The 24,535-nt window shown below is 39.9% G+C and overlaps 1 protein-coding gene across 3 annotated transcripts; it reads left to right on the top strand.

The window, feature by feature from the left end:
- Window positions 1–243: 243 nt before the first annotated feature.
- lingo2b (leucine rich repeat and Ig domain containing 2b) lies at window positions 244–24,171 on the top strand. 3 transcript variants are annotated; one of them, XM_039671600.2, is made up of 2 exons: window positions 244–553; window positions 21,649–24,171. In XM_039671600.2, exon 2 carries the CDS (start codon window positions 21,655–21,657, stop codon window positions 23,476–23,478), a length of 1,824 nt encoding a protein of 607 aa, XP_039527534.2. In that variant the 5' UTR covers window positions 244–553; window positions 21,649–21,654; the 3' UTR covers window positions 23,479–24,171. The 3 variants fall into 3 exon arrangements, with proteins under 3 accessions (XP_039527534.2, XP_039527532.2, XP_039527533.2); XM_039671598.2 differs by lacking the exon at window positions 244–553 and adding an exon at window positions 5,979–6,326; XM_039671599.2 differs by lacking the exon at window positions 244–553 and adding an exon at window positions 6,569–6,972.
- The last annotated feature ends 364 nt before the right edge of the window (window positions 24,172–24,535 follow it).

Below are 24,535 nucleotides of genomic sequence, written 5' to 3'. Positions count from 1 at the left end.
TCTATAATATATTGAAAATTAAATTATTTAAGCAATCTATTTTATCAACATTAAAATTTTCAGGTTAAAATGTATATAATATTAGGCCATACTAGTACATTTAAAATGGCCTTTACAAATTTTATATATATATATATATATATATATATATATATACTCTTCTGTGAAAGCTTTCCACACAATTTTTGAGTGTTTCTGTGGTAATTTTTGAATATCCATCCAGTAGAGAAGTTGTGAGGTCAGGCACTGATGTTGGACAAGAAGGTCCGGCTTGCAATCTCAGTTCCAGTTCTTTATGGACCTTGCATTGTGCCAAACCCAGACTCGCCCATCAGAGAGACTGCCAAACAGAGAGATTCATCACTCCACAGAACATGTTTCCTCTTCTCCAGAGTTCAGTATTGTGAGGATTGCATGCAGCTGCTTGGCCATGGAAACCCATTCCACGAAGCTTCTGCCGCAGTTTTTGTGCCGATATAATGCCAGTGGATGTTTGGAACTTTCCAGCATGGAATCAGCACAGCGTTGGTGACTCATGTTCAGTAATTAAGAGGTATGTCCCAATTCTATATATTCTATATACAGTACTGTGCAGAAGTCTTAGGCACACTAGTATTTTCGCCTAAAAGAAATGGTTTTAAGCCAGATATATTTTGTTGTAGTGTCTCAGTAGAAAATATCAGTTTACATTTCCAGACATTAATTGTGCCATTAATTGTAATAATCCAGTGAAATTTTTGAATGCACAAGGATTCTGACAACAGCCAATGCTCCACACGGAGGTCGGATCTCACCATCATCGAGTGCATCTGAAATTATATGAAGAAACACAAAAAAAAAACAGACTAAGAAGAACTGCGGCAATGTTTCCAAAGACGCTTGAAAAAAACTGCAAAACTAAAAACTGTGCAATACCTGGACAAAAGCTGTTTTAAACGTAAAGGGTACTAAACACCTATTGATTTGATTTAGTTAACTGTTAAAAGTTAATAATAGTTAACTAATAAATTGAATTGATAAATAAAATCTATTTATGATTATGACATTATTTTTGAAAACGTTCTCATTTACAGCATTTTTACACAAGTGCTTTTACACAGTACTGTAGCTTTGCAGGCAGGCAGGCACTACCTTCGAGACGTTGCCACAGTTCTTCTGGTCTTAGTCTCTTTTTTTTCTGTTTCTTCATATAATTTCAGATGCACTCGATGATGGTGAGATCCGACCTCCGACACTACAACAAAACATATAAATAACTGGCTTAAAACCAATGTAATATTTAAAAATATTACTATTTACTATATTTTTGACCAAACACTGTAAAAAAAATATTGTTGGTTTAACTTAAAAAAGTAAGTAACCTGGTTTCCTTAAAATTTTAAGTTGATTGAACTGGAAAAAGTGAGTTGATAAAATGGAGATTAATTTAATCATTTCCAGTGCAATATTTTCATCTGCCAATACAATAACCTAAATTTGAAAGTAATATACTTGAAGAGTGTGGGAGACAGATCTGTGAATATTATGATTAATGGCCACAAGATGGAGTCTTAAGCTTCACTTTGTCTCTGCCAATTATAGTCACCCCCTCACTGACTGAAGAGCTTGTGCCAGTACAGATCACTGCCACTGCTCTCAAGTTCACATGACTTTTCTGTTTGTTTGAGGAATCATATTTTTCTGTTCTATGTCTGTTGAAATATAATCGCACATTTCCTTGGGGTAAGATTAATGTTAAACAGTAGACTATTCCTGGATTCACTATGCCATGCTCATGTATGAATGCTCGCTCTTTACAAATTGTACATAAATCATCACAGTCCGGGGGTCTTACTGAAGGCTGATTCATATTCAGATTTGTATCTATTTTCCTAGTTCTATTTACATTTGTACTGCCCAATAATTATTCCATTTTCTAAAATGTCTCGCTCAATATCCGGGCGCAGCATGACCCCTAAATGTTTTCCTGGCTGTTATTATACCTCTGACAGATTAGGTTCTATTTCTCTTATGAGGCAACGGGTGAGAAACCGAATTGTCCGCATCTCGGAAACGGCACTCTGTCACAGTCACACACGCTGTTAAGTGTGTTTCAATGGATAGGATTGCTCGTGGCAGGAGTCCCTCGAGGGCTCGTTCTGATGTGCTCTGATGGTTTCCCATAGCAACCGACTGGCCAGTGAACGGCTACATATGGAGTGTGTGTGTGAGAGTTGAGGAAGTGTGTTCTTCTTTTCACACTTAAACTCTGACACACAGCGCTGTACGATTCTCACTAGGTTCTTCTTTTTTGCACGGTAGATGCGTGAAGAGACGTTACTGAATGCATCTCACCAAAGGCTCCTTTATTTCGTGCCCAATTGTGCCGTCGCATCTCTGCTTCTCTATTGATGCTTTCAAACAAAGACCCCTGGAATGATCAAACATGTAAAGAAACATCAAAGCATCTCCTGCATAATTAAATAGCTTGTTTTTACATTTTGTTTACTTTAGATATGTTCATTTTTAATTCATAAAGAAGGAGAAAAACAATTGTCTCTTCAAATGTTGTCACTTCAGTGCATAAAGTCAGTCATTCATTTGAGGCGCCACGTGTTTAAAGCAAACTTTGCAATACATGACACAAGTGTATAGCCTATACACCTATAAATTACTTGCATATACATGTATAATGTTGGTTGTTCAAAATACATATGAAATACACGTGCACGCACACTAATATGAAATCCATACCAACTTCCATTTAAACTTGACGCACGCATACATGTAAAAACTTGCATATGGTATAAACACTTGAACATACATAAACACTCGCTGCACGCAGACCCACCTATAAACACTTGCATATACACTCACCTAAAGTTTTATTAGGAACAATTGTTCAATTTCTCATTAATGCAATTATCAACCCATCACATGACAGTTGATTCAATTCATTTAGGGGTGTGGTCTTGGTCAAGACAATCTCCTGAACTCCAAACTGAATGTCAGAATGGGAAAGAAAGGTGATTTAAGCAATTTTGAGCGTTGCATGGCTGTTGGTGCCAGACGCGCCGGTTTGAGTGTTTCACAATCTGATCAGTTACTGGGAGTTTCACATACAACCAATTCTAGGGTTTACAAAGAATGGTGTGAAAAGGGAAAAACATCCAGTATGCGGCAGTCCTGTGGGCGAAAATGCCTTGTTGATGCTAGAGGTCAGAGGAGAATGGGCCGACTGATTCAAGCTAGAAGAGCAACTTAGACTGAAATAACCACTCGTTACAACCGGGGTATGCAGCAAAGCATTTGTGAAGCCACAACATGCACAACCTTGAGGCGGATGGGTTACAACAGCAGAAGTCCCCACCGGGTACCACTCATCTCCACTACAAATAGGAAAAAGAGGAAAAATAGGCTACAATGTGCAAGAGCTCACCAAAATTGGACAGTTGAAGACTGAAAAAATGTTGCCTGGTCTGATGAGTCTCGATTTCTGTTGAGACATTCAGATGTTAGAGTCAGAATTTGGCATAAACAGAATGAGAACATGGATCCATCATGCCTTGTTACCACTGTGCAGGCTAGTGGTGGTGGTGTAATGGTGTGGGGGATGTTTTTTGGCACACTTTAGACCCCTTAGTGCCAATTGGGCATCGTTTAAATGCCACGGCCAACCTGAGCATTGTTTCTGACCATGTCGTATCCCTTTATGGCCACCATGTACCCATCCTCTGATGGCCACTTCCAGCAGGATAATGCTGCATGTCACAAAGCTTGAATCATTTCAAATTTGATTCTTGAACATGACAATGAGTTGTACTAAAGCTGAGCTGTACTAAAATGGCCCCCACAGTCACCAGATCTCAACCCAACAGAGCATCTTTGGGATGTGGTGGAACGGGAGCTTCGTGCCCTGGATGTGCATCCCACAAATCTCTTATCGAATGCAAGATGCTATCCTATCAATATGGGCCAACATTTCTAAAGAAGGCTTTCAGCACCTTGTTGAATTAATAGGTCAAATACAGTATTAGTATGGTGTTCCTAATTATCCTTTAGGTGAGTGTATATACAAGACCCGCTTTGACTGGTTATATTTTCATGATACTTTCATCATAAACTTCCAACCAATATGCTAATGTTCTGTTTATTATAAACTTGCGCTGCAGTTGTCAGCAGATTTAAATGCTTCATTTGAAGTTGTGTGGATCCGATTGGCTGTCAGTGTTTTTATCATTCATCAGCTGGAAAAAACTGCTTTGCAAGTGATTTTAACAGTTTTGTTCCTCTGTGTTGTTACTGTTGAAGTTGTGGTGTGGACTTCGTATTCTCATAGAATTAAAATTATTAAAACAGTTTAGTCATTATTGTAGTTATCTTCTGGTGTGAACAGGCCTAAATCCCCTACATTTTTATTCCAAGTGTGATCGGACAACAGGAGTCATTCCTGAACTGCCTCATGGCTGTAAAGTAATATTAGCAACCAGAGGTATTTCATCATCTCAAAAGTTTTTCATTTCATTCACCTCCATTTTTCAAAAACAGCATGCACTCTTTGGACAGTAATGGATCACCCTTATAGACCACAGAGCTGGTAAAGAGAGACAGGTGTGGATGTCAAAATTTGTGAATGAGTCAAGACACGTAGGCTACCTCAGTCTCTGTAATTTGCCAGCACTGCTCACTGTGAAAGAAGACCCACATCGACAGGCTGTCAGTTTTCTAAAGAGAGAGAAGCATTACTGCATTAACAACTAGTTCTTCAGTTCTGTTCTTTACACATCTTTTTAGGAATCATATACTTGTAATTACCTCTAAGTAAGTTTAGGAAAAGAATGGAGTTGTCCCTCTTATGAATAACCAAATTCAATCAAAAGAGGAGTGACTCTGTATTAATCTTCAGTGTGAATGTTTAACGTTTCTTTATTATTATTACACTAGTCGGAAGCGAACATACTTTCAAACACATAAAAGTGATAGAGGTCACACTTTTCCTCTCAACAAACAGAATACAACTGTCTCTGACGCTTGCTATTGCTGTAAATGTAGTAAAAAGCCTGGCTTGCCCAATCTTCACAGTAATTGTCTCCGGGTGTATCCAGCTTTGGATGTGTGGGATTCCAGCTCCTGGAATGTGCAATCACAGTAACCTTTCATTTCTTTGATATCAGATCAGCATGACAGAATCAGATGATAGAGCTCTACAATTACAGCTGCACCTTTGAAATTTGGCATTCGACAGCACATGCTGCATACATTTGCGCCCCAGATACCGTCGACTAACTCGTTACTATCAGATCATATACATCAAGGTTTCATCTGCATGGCCGACAACCCCTTCTCAGTCAATTATTTTTATATCAGCGAGGCTTAAACCTGATGGGGAGTGGCTTGATTATAACACCCACTACGTTGTGCACAATTACAGGCAGTAGCGTCTATTGTTTAGTATGTATGAAGAGGCTTTCATACTCCCAACGGCAGATTGCCACACCATGTTAATAGGAATTAGACATGGCATTTTGTATTAACTAAAGTACTATCAGGGAATCTGCCTTCACTTTGTCCACTCCGCAGGGTTTCATATTGAAGCTCACGTTGCTGGACGAGGCGAGTGCTTTGTAATCTTAGTAAAGGCGTTGAGTTTAAGGCATTTGGCTGCAGCTATTTTAATCTGAAGGCTGGAGCATTAAGTCAGACGCACTAAAGAGCGGTAGAAGGGCCTCCCCGAGGGCTAGTTGGTTACACGAGTAAAGCTCAAGTGGAGAATATGTGCATGCAAATCGGCACCAGTGCCTTTTCAGCTAGTTAGTTCTTTTCTTTTATGCGAAACTGAATTAAAAGTGCCATGCGGATGTGTGTCGTAGGGCTTTACTAATGCCCCTGCTTTCTATCTCCTGTCATTCACCCTACATTGCCTTCATGGGCGAATATCTCCATGACGACCCCATCCTCTGTCTCTCCATCTCCGGTCTCCTTCACTCTTTCTAGTGTGCGTCATGAAGATGAAAAGTGCCTAATCCCCTTGTGGAACTCAAGTCTAAGAGACACACATACAGAATCCTTGCTTTTGGGAAGACGTCACACACAAGCGCGTCACTCTCTCTGACTGAGCGCAGCTTTACAGCGGGAAGTAGCGGATGGGAAAGGAAGAGGAGAGAGAGAGAGAGGGAGGGTGGCGATAAACGCTTATTGTTCTTGAGGAGCCTGAACTGGAGGTGTGGCATCTACCGGGCGTTGTCGTGGAGACAGAGTGCTGGCTGTTCCCTCTTCCCCTTAGCTGATCACTCAGACGCTGATCACAGGGACATTGATCCTTATGGCATCAAGAACAGCAGCCACAGGTAACCAGCCGCACGCGTTGACCACGTAAGCCGTATCTATGCTGTGAGGTGTGTGTTTGGGATAGAGTTAAGACTATTTTAACTGCCAGCACATGGAGGCAAAGGTAAAAGAAACCGATTAAAAGTGTGTGTTCGTTTGAGACACTCTGCGTGTGGCAGGTAGGAACGGATCAGAGGTGTGTGTGCGTGTGTGTGCATTGTGACTCATAAAGGGAAAGTGGTGATGTATTCTGCCAGGGGTTTCAGCAAGCGCTGGTGTGAATTTCCACAGCCCGCTCCTGCTGCGCTTTAGTAGAGAGGTGGGGGAAAAAGAGACACGGGAGATAGGGAGACATCACTGCGATGTTTCATCAGCACGGTGCATGGAAGTGTGTCACTAGTTCACTTTGTCTGTGACGGTCAGGTGTCTTTAATGCGCACAGTCTTAGCGGAGCTCCTTCAGCAGACGGCAGCCCCCGTGATTCTCCCTCCCATGGCTTTCAACGGTTCCGATCTCATGCGCTGATAGACTAGAAGGAGTGATGAATGCTGTTTTTAGGTAAAGAGTTGAAATTGTGGATTTCAGGGGGTGGAGAAGGACAGTTTGGGGGTTTTGTCAGACACAATAAAGAGGACCTGCCTTCGAGAGCTTTGACTGACCAAATAAGTAAGTAACTTGTCAGGGTGTGATTCACCCATTTGCATTTTCAATTCATCAAAGTGTGCCGTCACATGTGGCGAGAGCACTAGTATTTTCTTTAAACCTTGTTAAGACAAAATATAAACTCAGCACATCTCCAGGATATGCAGTTACATTTTCAAATCCATTAGGGGCTGAAGGAATAGAGACTGAAGAAATGGACCTGGCAAGTTGATACAAGGCTATTTAGGTGTATTGCGAGTTGAGCTTCTGTAGGAGAGATACAGAGGACATCGGATTATCTGATTCCGTTTTAAAAGGAAATTTGTGTATTGTGTCATCTATAAATGAGATGAGTGAGTAGGTGTGACTGAATGTCTGAGTGCATACTGGTTTTGAGAGTGTGAATGGATGTGAATTCGAGAGAAAGTTTGTAACACGTCTTTAACCTAAAGACTCGAGACTTCTTCATATATTTTATATCAGGATGGCAAGTGTAATTAACCCTAAAATCCTTCTAAAGTGTTGCTGTCTACTCCCTAACACCTTCTGATGTTTAATCCTTTGTGTTCGACCTGATTAAATCACAGCATCGTGTGCATCACCGTCCAGAAAAGCTACAAAAAATTATTTTCCACCTCTATACTGTATATAATTAGGCACTAAGGGAATGCTCTGTAATGTGGTATTTTACATGGTAATTACCATGTAATTATTATGTGACAAACATAGCACAAATGTCACAGTGTTTAATAGGTTTAATCCCTGCTTTACTCTCATTGTAAGCTGCACCAACAGGTCTGTATTGACAATATATGCGTACTGCTTTTTTGCTGACACCTTGTACCAACTGAACCATAAAATAAACGGTGTCCTTTTTTTTTTTAGCACAGCAAAAAGGTTTACCCAGATTAGTCCGAGCACATTTCAGGGAAAGCCTCCAGACTACTTTCACAGAATTTCACAAGTGCTGCAAGAACTGAATGGTATTTAAATGACTGCTCAGTGAATTAAATTCATCTTGTTTTAAATGCAAATGCAAACACTGAAGACACAACATTCTACTACTGTTTAAAATGCTTTCAGATGCATGCAGAAATGCATTGGCATTAACATAAATACATTTTTCCTGTATACGTTTTGTACACTTTGCCTTATAACTGCCAAAGTGACTTATTGGAATGTGCATTTATTCGATTGTGAAAACCACTCTTCAGCAGGAATGAATCAGGAATAAGGACAGAGTGGCAATTTAGAAAGTGGTAACAAGAAAGTGCCACTAAAAAAATATAGTGCTGTTTGAAGAAAAGAGTTTGATCCAGATTTACTTATAGATGTGGCTAATACAATCCAATGAATCGGACATACTGTATATTTAGACATGTTTTACATTGCTTTTTTTGTTAATGTTTGCATATGCTAGAATGTATGGTCTCGATTTACTGTTTTGATATGTCTTTCACCATTTTAGCTGAATCTTAATTTATCCGTAGTCTTGGCAGGTTCAGTCAAGTGCATAGCCATCTACGGTAAAAACAAGCAGCCAACTAAGAGTAGAGATGTTTCTAGATGCAGAATAGTGGGCACTTCTCTCTGTAGTGAAAGACAGCTCAGCCTCAGGAATGTACTATGATAGTGAAGTAATTGAGAACTAGTGGCAAGTGATGTAAACCCTACTTCCCCAGGGGATTTGTAAATCACAAGTCTGTTTCTCCAGAGCCAAGCCTAATAAGTCTGACACTTTAGCTGGCTTCATTAAGGAATTTTGAGGGATGCCAACAGGGTTACAAATTAGACACGCTATAGTGTTAACAATCTGGAGTGTTTACTAGGGGCATATGCAGGAGATGCCTAACAAGAAGAAGGGATCAGAGAAGTGTTTTATTTTACTTGGAGAAGTATTTGATTTTACCTGGAGCACTCTTATTCATTTTTATTTTCCTCTAAGCTACAAAGTTTGTGTTCTATCTCACACCTAGATCAGTTCAGTACAAGCATAAGGCAATTGCATGTCAGCAAGAATTCATAACTTACAGTGTTCATAGACAATTAACAGTCAGCATAAAAAAGTAGGTTGTTAAATATCATATCATGGAAAATCTATTATTAAAAATAACATTTTGAAAATGAAATGAAAAACATGACTACATTTTCGTAAAGTAAGTGGTTAATACTCTCGTTTATCCGATTTCTTTGGGCAAAATTTAATATGTAATTAATTGTACACTGTAAAATATATTATTTATTGGTTTAACTTAAAAAAACATAAGTAACCTGGTTACCTTACTTTTAAGTTGATTGAAATGGAAAAAGTAAGGTAATGCAATGAAGGAGATGTTATCTGAACTAAATAAATTATTTAAGTTGATTTGGCGAAAGAAAAAATGTTGTGATAACAAATCTTGAAAATATTTTACATCCTCACACCCCGTGGTTTCCACTATTGAGGATTCTCTCGAACATGGGAAAACCTAGAATGTATTTGGATTGGAAATATTACAAAAATCTTGAAGCTGGAAGGGATTATATATTAAGCTAAAGGATTTATTTTATGTTGGGCTTATTTGATTTTTCCGGTGACAAATATTACAGCACAGGGCCCACTGACCTAAATATTAGCACTGGAGAGACATCATCACTATGACTTTTTTGCTATGACAATAGTTTTATGAAATATTCCAGAAGCCACCGCAGCTCACACACAAGCATGCATATACAAATATAGGTTTTGAATGGATGTTTTAGCATCAATGCCATATAAGAACCATTTTCCCAAACAGTTTCCCAAACTTAAACATGGTTCCACTATAAAGAACCTTTTGTGGAAAGGAAAGGTTCCATGTTAAAGGAACCATCAATTCCAATAAAGAACCTTGTTTAAGTGCTAAGCCAACTAATATTCATAATTAAACAGTTTCTTTATACTGTCAGAAGTATGACATGAAGAAAAAAAGTTCCTGCTCTGAATCCTGTCTGACTAAGCAATTGTTTTTGCTTTTTAATTAGGCTTCCTTTCAAAGTGCCGATTGCTCTCCTTCAACTCCACTGGCCCTGATGGCCTCCAGGAGCTTCCTGAGCGTCCTCTAGAGAGGCCGCACACTAGCAGACTTTTTTTTTTCCTACTAAATTTATTCCCCCCGTTAATGCTATGAGTCATCTTTGAATAACTAGTCTTTGAATAGGTTCATTCTTCAATATTTCTAAGGGAAAGGATTTTTTGTTAATATTCAGGGGTGGCCAGCCCAGTTCCATTGGATTTGGATTTGTGCCTGAATGTACTGTAACAAGGCTCTCTGTGGTTCAACCTTACATCTGCATGCAGTTTGCACCCTCAGTGCCACCAATTACTGGGGTAGTTCTTGCAGTTTTTGTTAATTTATTTGTTTCTCTGACTGTTACTTAGCGCAATGCAGAACGGGAGAATGAGGTTATATATTTGTTGCTGCAGCTCACTTGTTAGCTTGTTTGGGAACAAACAGTCTCATACAGCTTACGCCCGATAACTATCTCAGTAATCTGCATTATGTGCATGAATTAACATATATCAGGCAACAAGCTAAATATGCATGTGGATGGATGTGTGCCTGTGTCAGTCATGTGAGTGTTTGAGATTTTGTGAGCTTTTGGCAGTTCCATCAAGTTGCTGTGAAACTTATGCAGCCATTGCCAAAGTAATTTCACTTAGTGTTTCACTTCACTTATTTTAAATTAAAATGCTTGACCATTGCCAACTATGGGCTCTATGCACGGCGGTATTTCCGGTGAAGCATTAGGGATGCTCGATAACTTCCGCCGATCATAGAGTCCAATGCAATAGCAAGAATTTATATTGAATTTTATACTCCATGGTTATACTAATGAAACGTTAGTCACAAAAACAGATAAAACAGACACCCCTCGTTGTGTTTATGCTTCTTTTTAAAATTATATCAAATAAACATAACTGTATATAAAATTACATCTAAACGCATGTACGTTTCGTTTCAAAGACGGGAGGACAGTAAATATTGAAGACTCTGCCATAATCCCGTTTTCTCCGGTTTTCCTCCGCTTTAATCTACACAACCGGAAATAGACGAGCATCCTTACGTCAAATGCGGAACTTATGCGTGCATATAGCCCATTAAGTCTGCTATGGATATTTAGAAAAATTACTAGGGTGATGCAATGGTATTTTAGGGGAAAATGCGTAGCTCAATATTTACTCAACTAGTTTAATCAACCAGTCTGCAAATCAGATTGTTTATGTTGGTGGCAGTGGTTGTTGCAGTATCATTATCCATCTGAGTTCCAGGATTTCATGTCTGTTTGGACTCATAATGCATTTTATGGAGTCGGAAACAGATTGTTCTCAAGGATACTGCTTCTTAGAGCAGCTGATTCAATTCCCTGGAAATGGCAAGAGAAAAGTGTCCCGATGAGGGTGGACACCAAAATCCTCATGAAGAAGATGTTTTGTGGTTGCCATGACCCAAATATATTATGGACTTCTGCACATTAGTAGTATTTGCTAAATATTTTTAAAATGCCATTTAGTTCTAGCCTGGGAAATCCCAGACTACTTCCGGCAAATTTAGATTTGCTCTGAAGGTTAGTCTGGCAAAGAGCTCATTAAAGCCCATTTCCAATCCGTCGAAATCGAGGCACCAATCAGAAATGTTGGGGCGGCTTTACGTGATGGCAGCGTTGGGATTTTGAAGAAGATTTTGTGGCCTACATTACAAAGATGGATGCCGCCGTCGAACATCACTCGTTTGAATCAGCTATCGCGTCTGTTTTAAGCAATTTGAACAACAGCAGAGATGTTTCTCCGCCACTCTGCATACATCATCTCCTTCATCGCTCTGATTGGTTGGTTGGTCCGTTGGTGACGCCCCTCTGTAAATGATTTGTCTATGATGCTTGCCAGACCATAACTCAGTTACAACTGAAAATGGTCTGGTTCTATTTAGTTCCTGAATTAGATTTAAATTGAAATATAGGTTTAGAACATTGCATTAGAACTGAAGGAAGTAGAATTGTAAAGAACTGAAATACAATACCATTTTTTGGATCATGGTGTAAAAAAAACCCTTTGGATTTATCTGAAATGTAATTCAGTAAATTTTCTGGACTACTACTTCTAGTACTACTTCTGCTTCATCTTCCTGTGGGGTATGGCCAAATCAATTCAAATTCGCTTTGTTTGAAATTTACTCCCTCTAGATATTTGTGCTTAATTTATATAATCATTTATTTATATTACCAATTTTGGTACCATGGTGGATTTTCTCTGAGAATTTGTGAAATTCTCTATTTTATCTTCCTGTGGGGTGTGGCCAATCCAAATCAAATTCACAATTTGTACAACCCTGTTGCTTGCCTAATAATAATGGATAATTATAATACCGCTTACTGTGTGACTTGTTGTGGAGAGGTGAGCTGTAATTTAGAATGATTTATTATTTTTGTGAAAAATCCCATGAACAAATCCCACAAATTAGGAACCCGAGCCATATTTAAAATATCATAGAGTCGTACGCCCCAAGCACAGCTGCGTTACATGTCGGCTCTACCCCATGAGGCTACTGGCTGGCAATTGTGGTTTTTAATGTGCGCTAAAGAAAAAAAGGAGGAGGAAGCGAAAGAGGACAATATGGAGGCCGTCCTGGCTAGGGAAAATAGGTGAACTTGGCATGCCATTTTTGCAAATGACTAGCCATTTTCATTCGTAGCAACAAACACGCTGTAAGATGACCATGCTAAACACGGTCAGAAAATTATCGTGGGCTATCTTTGAAACACTCTCACTAATGTAGGACCACTGTTTAGGAGCCACGGCCACAGAAAACGCAACGTCTTTTGACTATGGGCAGTAAGCAAACACCTAGAACTGACTTTTGCATGGACAAGTACAACATTTTCTGCATGAAATGTAAATTCTAGATCTCTGTTGTGTTTGAAAATAATTAATCAAGCTTCATTATTAAGTGATTAGATTCACCTTTATTATGAAGGAGAATAATTATAAAAGAAAAAAATGCAAAAGGAAATAACTCAGTAGCAGTAAGTAAACTTTCATACACGATTAGCATTGAGGTCTTGTGTGTGTGTGGGAGGGTGTGTATTAATGGTGGAAAGGGTTAGAGTCTTGGTGGTGGATATTGCCTGCAGGGTTAATTAGCATTGCAGAAGCAATGTCTGGAGGCAGTCGGCTCATCAAATCTCGCCTTTCTCCGTCTCTCGGATCTCTTTCTTTTGCGCGCGTGTGTGTGTGTGTGTACATGCAGAAAATTGTGTATGCAGAAAAGAAATCAACAAGAAAGCATAAATGATGCTCCTACTACACAGTATGCCGGTGATGAGCGCGTGCGCACACACACACACACACAGACAAATGCCAAAGGGAGGAGGAAACCTGTTGGCCAAATAAACGTGACTGCACACACATTAATGTTATTACCTAGGCGCACAGGTGGAGAGATGAATCAGTATGCCTGATTTCTTTGTCTCGTTGTTTTTCCTCTCATGCATTGCAACATGTTCCTCTTTCCAAACTACCTCTTTTTACCTCTTTTCACCAGCTCCTGTTCTTTTATCTTTGGATTCTTTTTTTCTATTGTATCTTCAACTAGTTTTTTCTCTCCCCTTACATTTTATATGTTCCCTCTGAAGGCATTTTGAGATTCTCTCTGCAAGATTTACAATGTATTTTTATTTTCTGATAGTTTAGCGATTGCAAACGGTTAAATAATTGCATGTGAAAATCTGACATTTTTTGTGTTGGTGGGAACAGATGTGTATATTATGATGTTTGACATGATGTCACAGCTGTTCAGCATGCTATAGTCCATCCATCCATTAAAAAAAAAATAGTTTATATATTTCTATATGTTATATTTACTTTTAAGAGTTTATTGACCATGGCTTTTATGAATTTCTTGAGATGATATGTTAAGGATATAATAATACAATATATTCGTTGTAATATACTTATTGTAATAATAGTTTAATCATGTAATATAGTTTACTATAGTTTAATTACTTAAATTATATATATATATATATATATATGAAGAGTTCAGATGCAAAAGCCTCTTAAGTGCCATTTGAAATTTTCTTCTAGAATGATCATTTTTATCAAGCTTGTATATTTAAGTTCAGTAATTTCACTTAAATGACAATTAATAGCTAATCTTCATTGCCATTTAAGTGAAATTACTTAACTTAAATATACAAGCTTGATAAAAATGATCATTCTAGAAGAAAATTTCAAATGGCACTTAGAGGCTTTTGCATCTGAACTCTTCATATATATGCAAAAGCCTCTTTGTCAAAATTAAGATGATAATATTGAGAGAATGCTCTCCGCACATAGTATACGTTCAGAAAATACTTTCAGTTGTAACCTGATAAAATAATGTTAATATCAAACAAAAACTTTAGATGGACTTAGAGGCTTTTGCATCTGAGGTCTTCATAAGGGGGAGTTAACACTTCTGCTAATTGGCTATCTGGCAGAGTAAATATTGAGCTACTCATGAGTTTTATGAGTGTTTAAAGATTTGTGTGCTTGTAATTTAACCTTCTTAGCATCTTAAAAGTCTTGTCATTTGAAGAACAAATGCTGACAGGCTTGACAAATGCCCCTTGAATTAAGGCATCAGCAGCAGAGCCCAGACACTCCACTGATTGTGTAACACAGTCTCATCCCAAAAAGTCATATAACTGACGTTTTGGGACGTATTTTGACCATACGTCAATATCAGCCTTTTTAGGGCCCCCTTAAACGTCGGTAGATGGCGATCCCGGGCCGTCATACAACTGACGCTTTACCTTTAACGTCAGTTAGGTGACGGGTTAGGTTTAGGGTTAGGTTTAGGTATGGGGTAGAGTTAGGATCCCATAACCTCATCTACCGACGTTTAAGGGGGCCCTAAAAAGGCGAATATTGACGTATGGTCAAAAGACGTCCCAAAACGTCAGTTATATGACGTCTTGGGGTGAGACCGGGTTGGATTGTGCACTGAATGTCTGTTAAACAAACACATTGCATCAGCCCTGCCAGTGAGACAGCATCAAACGCACACAAACACGCGATGAGGATAGCTGACAGCATGCAAACATGCAGGAAATATAGTATTTCGTAGGGAAACGGCCATCCAGCACAGAAACTCAAATGAGTGAAGCTATGCACTCCAGCAAATTCATTCGGGTATTATTAAAGTATTCAGTGAGTTCTCCCCTGAGCTCTAGGGATATGAAACATTCAGAGATAAGGACTTGATTGACAGCTCGGTTGCCATGGGTGCAGAGCTACACAGGGTTTGAGTCTTGTGCAATGTGAGAGACGTGTGAAGAAGCGAATGTGTAATAACGCATAGATCAATAGCTGGAGTCAATAGAGCTCCACTGGGCTGGATCAGAGCATCGTAGAGATAGATACTACAGCACACTGCCTGAAAGCGACACGCAGGGAACACACAGCCCGTGGCACCTACATTTAGACACCTCTGTATGAAATGATCACCACATGTAGTTCAAGCTCGTACTGTGCTGAATTAAACATGAGATCCAAAGACCCTGAAGGATCAAGGTCAGCACGCACACGTTCTCTACTGCGTATACATGCTGGTATATCTAAATATGCATGCTTCACCAACTCTCCAACAAACTTTCCCTTTTTCCCTTCAGTCTCAAATAGCTCAGACACACAGCCTACATGCACATTCGCCCGGTGGCAGATAGGACACTGCGCTCTCAGTGGCTGTGGTGGTTTCACTCAATGAAAAATGGATGAGACTAAAATTAGATAAACTAAAAATAGACCAAGTTAATCTGCAGAATGTCCTCAAAGTAAGAGAAACCGCAGACTTCACAATCTCTGCCTGTGAAAGAGAGACACTGATGTAGCAATGAGGAGACACGGCCGGATTGTTTTCCGCAGCTCACCTGCAACGTTTGAGGAAACGCTCTGATCTTTACTTTGATACGCTAGAAGCGGACACAGAAGGTTTTTGATACTTGCATGCTCACAGCAAAAATCAAGGAGTTTTACTAGTGTGATGTCTGTTTGTTGTCTGTATGGAGGGTAAGCAGCCGTCAAATTGGACGTCCTGGTATATTTGATTCAAAAATAGCCAGTTTGACTATATTTATTTTATGTTCCGGACTAGTCAACATATTTCATCTGCATTGCATTGAGCAAGTTTCCTAAAAACAAACTTTTAACAGTTATTCAACCCTGGTGGACCCAACAAATACTCTAGCCCAAAATATAATTTTTTTTTTTTATATGCAATATTAGAGTACTGTTAGATGTATAAACCTGAAGAGAAACATAAGGGCTGTCAATACAATAAAAGAACTGTGGTGAATATCACAATCCAGTTTTCAGAAAGCGGAAAGAAACAGTAATTTTATTTTTTTATTTTAATTGAGCATTATAATAATTAATTATTTTTATTTATATAGGTTATTATTAGGGCTGTCAAACGATTATCACGATTAATCGCATCCAAAATAAAAGTTTGTGTATACATAATATATGTGGGTGCACTGTTGTATATATATTTAAATACACACACACATACATGTATATTTATGAAAAAAAATATTATTTAGATTTATATATAATATAAATTATAAATCTATCTACAGTATACACATACAAATATTTCTTAAATATATACAAGCATGTGTGTGTATTTATAATATATATTTATATATATAATAATTATACACTGCACTCACATATATTATGTAAACAAACTTTTATTTTGGATGCGATTAATCGCAATTAATCGTTTGACAGCCCTGGTTATTATTAATTTATTCCTTCTTTACTTTTCTTTATGAAGTCCCAACTTGCTTGTTTTTATTGAATGCATGGTTCAAAAGGGTGCTCTTTTTCCCGTATCTTGTGGTTTTAAAATCACAAGCATATTCCAGGGTTCCCCCATCTTTAAAATCTCTGAGGTGCAAAAGATTCAGTGTAGCCTATTTCTGAGTGGTAAAGCTGTGCTGCCGTGTGTCTGTGTGGAAGAAAGCGCGACAGATTGTGGCTGTGAGAGATTTTTTTTTTTTTTTTTTTGTAAAAGACTGAGAAGAGTACATTTGTTCAACCAAAAGCAGCTTCCCGCTGTGTGTAATGGCTTATCTCCATTCTCAAAAAGAGGACTTTGTAATGCTTTACGAATAAACTTTAGAGTGATAAACGTCTTGGAAATGCGCATCTAATCCAGACACCTTTAGCAAGAATTACATCAACGTGCTCATGCTCTCCCCTGCTGCTGATACTGTCATCAGATCTGCTGGGATGAATTGAATTATTAACTCATTAAAACTTAATAAACTTCTCCTGTCAGTGAGCTGCTCCCCATTACGAACCACAGGCTTAGCGCTGCCCCCTGATGTTCCACCCAGACGTGTCCTCTGTCTTCATTCTGACACTCACGCTGGCAAGAGAACGCTTGACGTGTAGTGTCGCGACAAACCTGATGGAGTTGTGAATGAAACTGAGCACTGCCAAGGCTGAGAAATGCTTCTCTTGTGCAAGCAAGGGCATTTGCTGTCACACGTATTTTAAGGCAGCGGAAACGTGGCAGGAGATTTCGTGGCATGCATTGATATTGATTTGAAAGGAAAGCCTTGGTCGTACTAATCATACGAGTGCTCGAATGAGACGACGACCTCTGCTTGTTTGGGTCAGTTGGGCCAGTGTGAGGTGAAATAGATTTTTTAAAGAATTTGCACCTTGAACCCTGTCTTGGTGATTACAACGAATTTCTGTATTTATCTATAGCTTATTTTTAAACTGTGATTTGTGCGAACAAGTAGGCCTATACAAAGAAAAATGCTGTAAAACAGATTATATTTGACTTAGTGAAGCCACATGTCTAAATTATACATTAGAGAGAAATAGGCACCATGTTTATATAGTGAATGCAGGTCAATCTGTAGCTATATCGGTTATGAGAGTGCTCCACGGTGGCTTGCAATTCACTGAAAATGGTCTGCCCCATTTTCCTGCCCAAAATTATGACCGTTTCTCTTTAGGGCCATTTTAGAGCAATAACGGGAAACAGATTCCTTTATGACTTTACTATTAATAATTAATTGAGAGTGTGTGCACGTAACCATCCCCCAAAACAATGCTCTTTGATAGTTATATTTTCAAAGCAATTACTACTCTCATGTCTCGTGAAACATCATCTTGTATCATGGAACAGTGTGTGCATCATGTCTGAGGGACTGACAAACAGCCTAAAAGCCAGAAGCATTTTGAAATATATAACCAGAGCTTCAGGAATGGTCAGAGGAGGTTGTAAGATCTTCGATGGACAATATTAATTTTTAATTACAATACTAATTGGTTACAGTTTAAATGCAGTTTTTAAATTATGCATTCTCATGCAAGATAGATATCTCATAAAATGTAAGAGTTCCCCTGCTGGTGATACTTATGCTAGAGGTTGTAACTGTCTGTTTGATTTTCATATTGTTTGAAATAGCCGTAGAAGATAGCCGATTAGCCGTGTTTGAAATACGGTAGAAATTACCGTAATAGATTGTTTAGGCTTTACAACAGCATTAGGATAAAGTTATTGTCCAGCTTAAGTTAGTTTTGACTGATTCACTTCCATTGCAAAGATCATTAGTTATTAAAGGGTTAGTTCACCCAAAAATGAAAATTAAGTCATTAATTACTCACCCCCATGCTGTACCAACCCCGTAAGACCTTCGTTCGTCTTCGGAACACAAATTAAGATATTTTTGATTAAATTTGAGAGCTGTATAACTACCACATTGGCTCCTAAGGGACTGCCTCTTGACGGCCCAAAAAGTCAATGAAGAAAATGTTTAAATATCCCAAGTGACTACCGTGGCTCAACTATATGTTTATCAAGCGACGCGAATACTTTTTGTGCGAAAAAACAAACAAAAATAACGAGTTTATTCGACTATTTATTTTCTTCCTTGTAGGCCAGAACGAGACTTCCTTATAGATTTCCACGACGCATGCGCGAGAATTGCGATCTAAGCTGGTGTGAGCAGATCGCAAATCTCGCGCATGCGTCGTGGAAATCTAAGGAAGTCTCGTTCTGGCCTACAAGGAAGAAAAGAAATAGTCGAATAAACTCGTTATTTTTGTTTGTTTTTTCGCACAAAAAGTATTCGCGTCGCTTGATAAACATATAGTTGAGCCACGGTTCCGAAGACGAACGAAGGTCTTACGGGGTTGGTACAGCATGGGGGTGAGTAATTAATGACTTAATTTTCATTTTTGGGTGAACTAACCCTTTAATAGGGGTCGCTAACAAGACACCGTTTTAACAGAAAAACGTACTCTGTTACCTAATGTAACCTCGGTTTTCTCTTGAAGAGGGAACGAGTATTTCGTAAGTTGCTTACGCTATGGGTGAAGTCATCTTTTTTCGAGATCTGAAGCCAAAAATTATCCCTAATTTTGAATTTATTGTCAATGCAGTGCAGCGAACAGCAGACCATAGCAGTCTGTATAAGCGTGCTCATTGGCTGTCCTGCAGCAGCTTATCGGTGAGCCCTGCATGATGTCACGGCCAATGTCACGCTCTTTGCGCCCTCTATGCGTCACAGCCCACCAGATGAAAATCAGCGTTCAGCCTGTCGAGCCCATATAAAGGCTAGATGTCTTAAGGCGGAGTTTCTATCGTCATCACCGGCGGCCATCTTTTCACAGGCAAGCCGATGTAAGTGTGTGGTCAGCACGAACACAAATACTCTTATCTCGTTGAAATCTTGACGGATTTACAAACGGTTTGGTTTCTTACAAACGTTATTAACGTGGCTATAATTATCTGGATGATTATTTATTTATACACTTATTATTCATAAGTATGCCGTGTCATAACTACATCTCTGACGATTATAACAAACCAAACCGTTTGAAAATTGGTAGAAAATTGATCAAGTTATGGTTATTTAAATAGTACATGTACCATTAACACAATTTTACGAGTGAGCGAGCTACCTGTGACAAGATGGCCGCCAGGTGCAGACGTCGACCTTCATTGGCCAGCAGCGTGGACGATATATCTAGCCTTTACATAGATATCAATGGTCGAGCCCCTCTTTTATATATGCTAGCCACTCCCATTCTGGCGGGCTGTGACACGCAGAGGGCGTTACATCCGATGGGGCTCACCGATAGGCTGCTGCAGGACAGCCAATAAGCACGCTTCTACAGCCTTCTATGGTCTGCTGTTCACTGCGGTGACAATAAAATACAAAATTAAGGATCATTTTTGGGCTTCAGATCTCGAGAAAAGATTACTTTACCCGTAACATAAGCAACTTACGCAGCCGCCCATCCGCACAAAACAGTGCCTGGTGTCTCGAGAACGCACTCCCTGAAATAGGTTTGTAGGTGTAAAGGATTATCCATTATCTCATCGAAAACCTCAAAAACGTAAACCCGTGAAAACGCAGACGGCGCTGATCAACCCTCAACGAACTACTTGTCTGGTCTTAAGAATGTATAATACGTAATTTTTTGTCAACGCGAACCGATTCAACCCAATTCGCGTTGGTAAAGTCAGTCAATGGATTAATATAAAAACGCCCAGGTTAAATTATATAAAAATATACAATTACTATATTCCTTTTTGTCTGCCTTTATCTGATTTCTTCTTTGTCTTACAGTGCTATTCTATCAACTGGCCTAATTATTTGTTGAATTTAACATTTTAAACAGATAGTCAGTCTATGTATCTGATTTAAATTACACATGTGTGATCAAATCTAACAGACCTGTGGAATGCCTGCCTTTTGCTTTCCTCTATTATTGATTTCGATTGGCAAAGCAGGACTTGTGCCGAGGGAGCATGGGGTTTCCATGGTTATGGCATGTTTGGAGATGTCTTTCTGAAAGCAGGTTGTGTGTGTGTGCGTATGAGACAGAGAAAGAGGCGATCGATGCACTACAGGGCTCCTATCAGCTTGAATCAAGAGAGGTCTTGCACAGAAGAGGTGTTTGAAAATTGGGATGGAACAAAGAACCTGACGTGCATTATATAGGCTTTATTATACAATGCATTATTATGCAAAATGTAGGATTATTTGTGTCCCTCATACTGTGTGTATATATAGGCTACTGCATGTACAAAGGTTACTATAAATAGCTGATGCCAACTCACATATTTTTGTAAACATGAACAAAAAAATCGAGTTACTTGTAGATTATTTATGTTCTTATTCATGCTATATTAGTACATGTGTGTGTGTGTGTGTGTGTATATATATATATATATATATATATATATAATATATATTTCTTCATTTATATAATTTAAGCATTGTGTCACTAGGTCAGAGGTTTTCAACCAGGAATAAAATCAGCTTTATCATGGTAATATCATAGTAGCCTATTTTACAAGTTGTGGGATGTCAAAATGTTCTGAACCACTGCCAGCTGTTATCCATCCTTTTTTAATGCAATAAAAAAGATTCCATAAATGGAACATATTCCAATAAATATGAAATTTAGCTTGAGATACCAAAATGTAATTTGCACCATAGAATGTGAAACCATTGAAATTTTTCTTGTAGAATATCCCAATTTGTAGAATGACCCATAGCCTCAGAGAATATATTTGTGGATGTTTAAATTACCTGTGATGACTAATCATGCAGCCGTATCTCTTATTGATATCACTTTTTTCTATCTCTGTTTTCTCTCTGTAGGTGGCCATGCTGTTCTCTCCGTTCTCTTGTGCTCTGGGGCTCTCCCTTCTGCCTCTCCTCCTGTTTCAGTGCTCCGTCCATGCCTGCCCTGCCCGCTGCGAGTGCTCGGTGCCCACGCGATCTGTGTCATGCCATCGCAGACGGTTAGTGCAGGTGCCCGAGGGCATCCCTATAGAAACAAGGGCATTGGACCTCAGTAAAAACCGGCTGCGAATTGTGACGCCACAGAACTTCTCCTCGCTGCTACTGCTAGAGGAGCTGGATCTCAGCAACAACCTGTTGTCATCTGTGGAACCGGGCAGCTTTCGCACTCAGCCGCGGCTACGCTCTCTCCGGCTGCGCAGCAATCAGCTGACCCTGCTGCCGCGCGGGGCGCTAGCTGGCCTCAGCGAGCTCACTCTGCTGGATGTCAGTCAAAACCGTCTTGTTATTCTGCTGGACTACGGCTTTGAAGAGCAGCGGAGGCTGCGGGTGCTAGAGCTGAGTGATAATGAGCTAGTGTTTATCGCCCCACGGGCGTTCAGTGGCCTGGCGTCCCTGCGCTCTCTGACGCTGCAGCACTGCAACCTGAGCACAGTGCCCACGCATGCTCTCGCACATCTGCATGGCCTTAACACCCTGCGGTTGCGGGACTTGGGCATCGCAGAGCTTCAGGCACACGCCTTTAAGGGTCTGCCGCGACTGAAACACCTGGAAGTGGACCGCTGGCCTTTTTTGGAGGGGTTTCCGACCTCCACTTTGCAGGGGCTGAACCTCAGCACACTGTCCATTACCCACACCAACTTGACGTCTGTGCCAGTTGTGTCACATCTGTCGTATCTAACACACCTCAACCTGTCTTACAGCCGTATACGGGTCCTGCCGGCAGGGTGGCTGCGGGGAATGGACCGCCTGGAAGTTGTACGTGTGCGACAGGCTAACCTGCTCAGTGTGGAACCTCAAGCCTTTCAAGGAGCCTCCTCGCTGCGTATTCTTGACCTTTGTTACAACCGTCTCACCACACTCGAGAGGAGCGTTTTCCCTGCTTCCGTAGCCCTGCAGAGTCTTCTGATTGGTCAGAACCCATTAGTATGTGACTGTCGTCTACGCTGGCTCCTGGAGAAGACTCCACCTTTGCCGTACGGGGATGTTCAACCTGAATGCAGTGCTCCTGCCCCCTTGGCTGGGAAGCTACTTAGGGACCTGGTAGAACCTCAAATCTCTCGTTATGTTATCTGCACCAAACCCAGGGTCATCTCCATGGCAACCTACCCGTCACAGGCAGAAGAAGGGCAGAGAGCTTGGCTGTATTGCAGTGCGGATGGGGCTCCACCTCCCTCTGTGTCATGGCTGACACCGCACAGGCGGCACATTACCACAAAGAGTACGGGAAGAGTGGTGGTCCACACCAATGGCTCACTAGAGTTCCGCATGGCAGAGCCTCAGGATAGCGGCATGTATGTGTGTGTGGCATCGAACCCGGCGGGCAATGCTACTCTGTCAGTAATGCACGCGGTTAAAAGCTCGGGAATCAGGGACAGAGCCCTTTATGCCAACCGAAGCTTTCTCTTTGACCCGGACTACAACAACTCCTTGATTAATGGCACGGAGGAGTACACCATCAGAGTAGTGCTGGATATCACCACCATCCTGGTCTCCACTGCAATGGGCTGCCTCAGCTTCCTGGGCGTCGTTTTGTTCTGCTTCTTGTTGTTGTTTGCATGGAGCCGTGGCAAAGGGAAGCACAGAGGAAGCGTGGACATTCAGTATGTCCCACGAAAGAGGAAAGGTGCAAACTCTGAACTTACAGAAACAAGCGGGCCCAGACGAGTCAACATGAAGATGATCTGAACTTTTTACGTAGCTGAGGATGCATGGTTATGTGTGCGTATCTGTTGGACTTTGTGAGTCTTTGGGTATATGTGCTGCAAAGGATATATTAAATCATGAGAGTTTACACGTGGTATCCCAATGAAAAGAAAGCAAAAGAAAACCACCAAACCATATAATTCGCGTCTTCGGCAATGCTTTGTATATGGAAAGCGTTATTTGGACAGCGCAGACGTGATTATGCTCAAGTTGTTGTATATATATTTCATATTTGTGGGAAAGAATGGTATATTTCTATATATGAATATATCTATTTACAGATACATTACAATTACCTTTCAAATCGCTGCAAAAACTCAAGTCGTCTTCCCCAATAAGCAAAGTATCTACTGGAAAAAGCCTCGGCAGTGCTGTGTTGTGAAGTGTTTGGTTTTGCTCAGAATTCCTGTTCTCCTGGGACATCCTCTTCTCAGCAGAACCTCCGGGGAAACCGGAGAGTTTTCTGCCATTTTGTTGTAAAAGATGTTAAAATGCAAGAAGCCGCTTGACATGGTGGGTTCCAGGGGCTGTGTTCGTGACTCAGTGGAAGTCTGTGGAACTGTGTGAAAATGTTCTTTTCTTTTCTTATGTTCTGTCAAATGCTGCTGAAATGTTTTTACATTCTAAATATCTTGTTATATTTTCCAAAGAAAATAAATATAAATCGTACAGCTTGATAAGTGCTACTGTCATTTCAGATCTTATTCTGTCTCAAGTGTTCCCTGTGGCACAAAACCTGCCAAACAGATAGCTTGTTAGACTTATTGCTTTTGGTGCTTATTCCTTTTTTTCATTAACTTCACCCCTTTTTGGTAAAAAATGTCATCCAATTTTGCATGCAGGCTATTTTTGTTGCTAAATTTTCCAATCGTCTGAATTATGGGATAGATTAACAATGTGGTTGCTTAGCAACAGGCATTTAAAATGTGAAATATTAAAGCTCACTGCTGTTGGTCAATTTGAGCTATGAGATATGAACTTGAATTTTCACATTCATATCCAGCTTCTCATGAAGCATAAATTTAGTCTCTTATGTTTT

The sequence above is a fragment of the Pimephales promelas genome, chromosome 11 (genome assembly GCF_988280905.1).
Source record: "Pimephales promelas chromosome 11, fPimPro1.hap1.1, whole genome shotgun sequence".
Lineage (NCBI taxonomy): Eukaryota > Metazoa > Chordata > Actinopteri > Cypriniformes > Leuciscidae > Pimephales > Pimephales promelas.
Note: the sequence above shows the minus strand (reverse complement) of the source record. Positions and strands in the feature narration are given on the sequence as shown.

Excerpts from the sequence above, each read along its gene's own strand:
- lingo2b (XM_039671600.2), top strand. The coding sequence starts at position 21,655 with ATGCTGTTCTCTCCGTTCTCTTGTGCTCTGGGGCTCTCCCTTCTGCCT.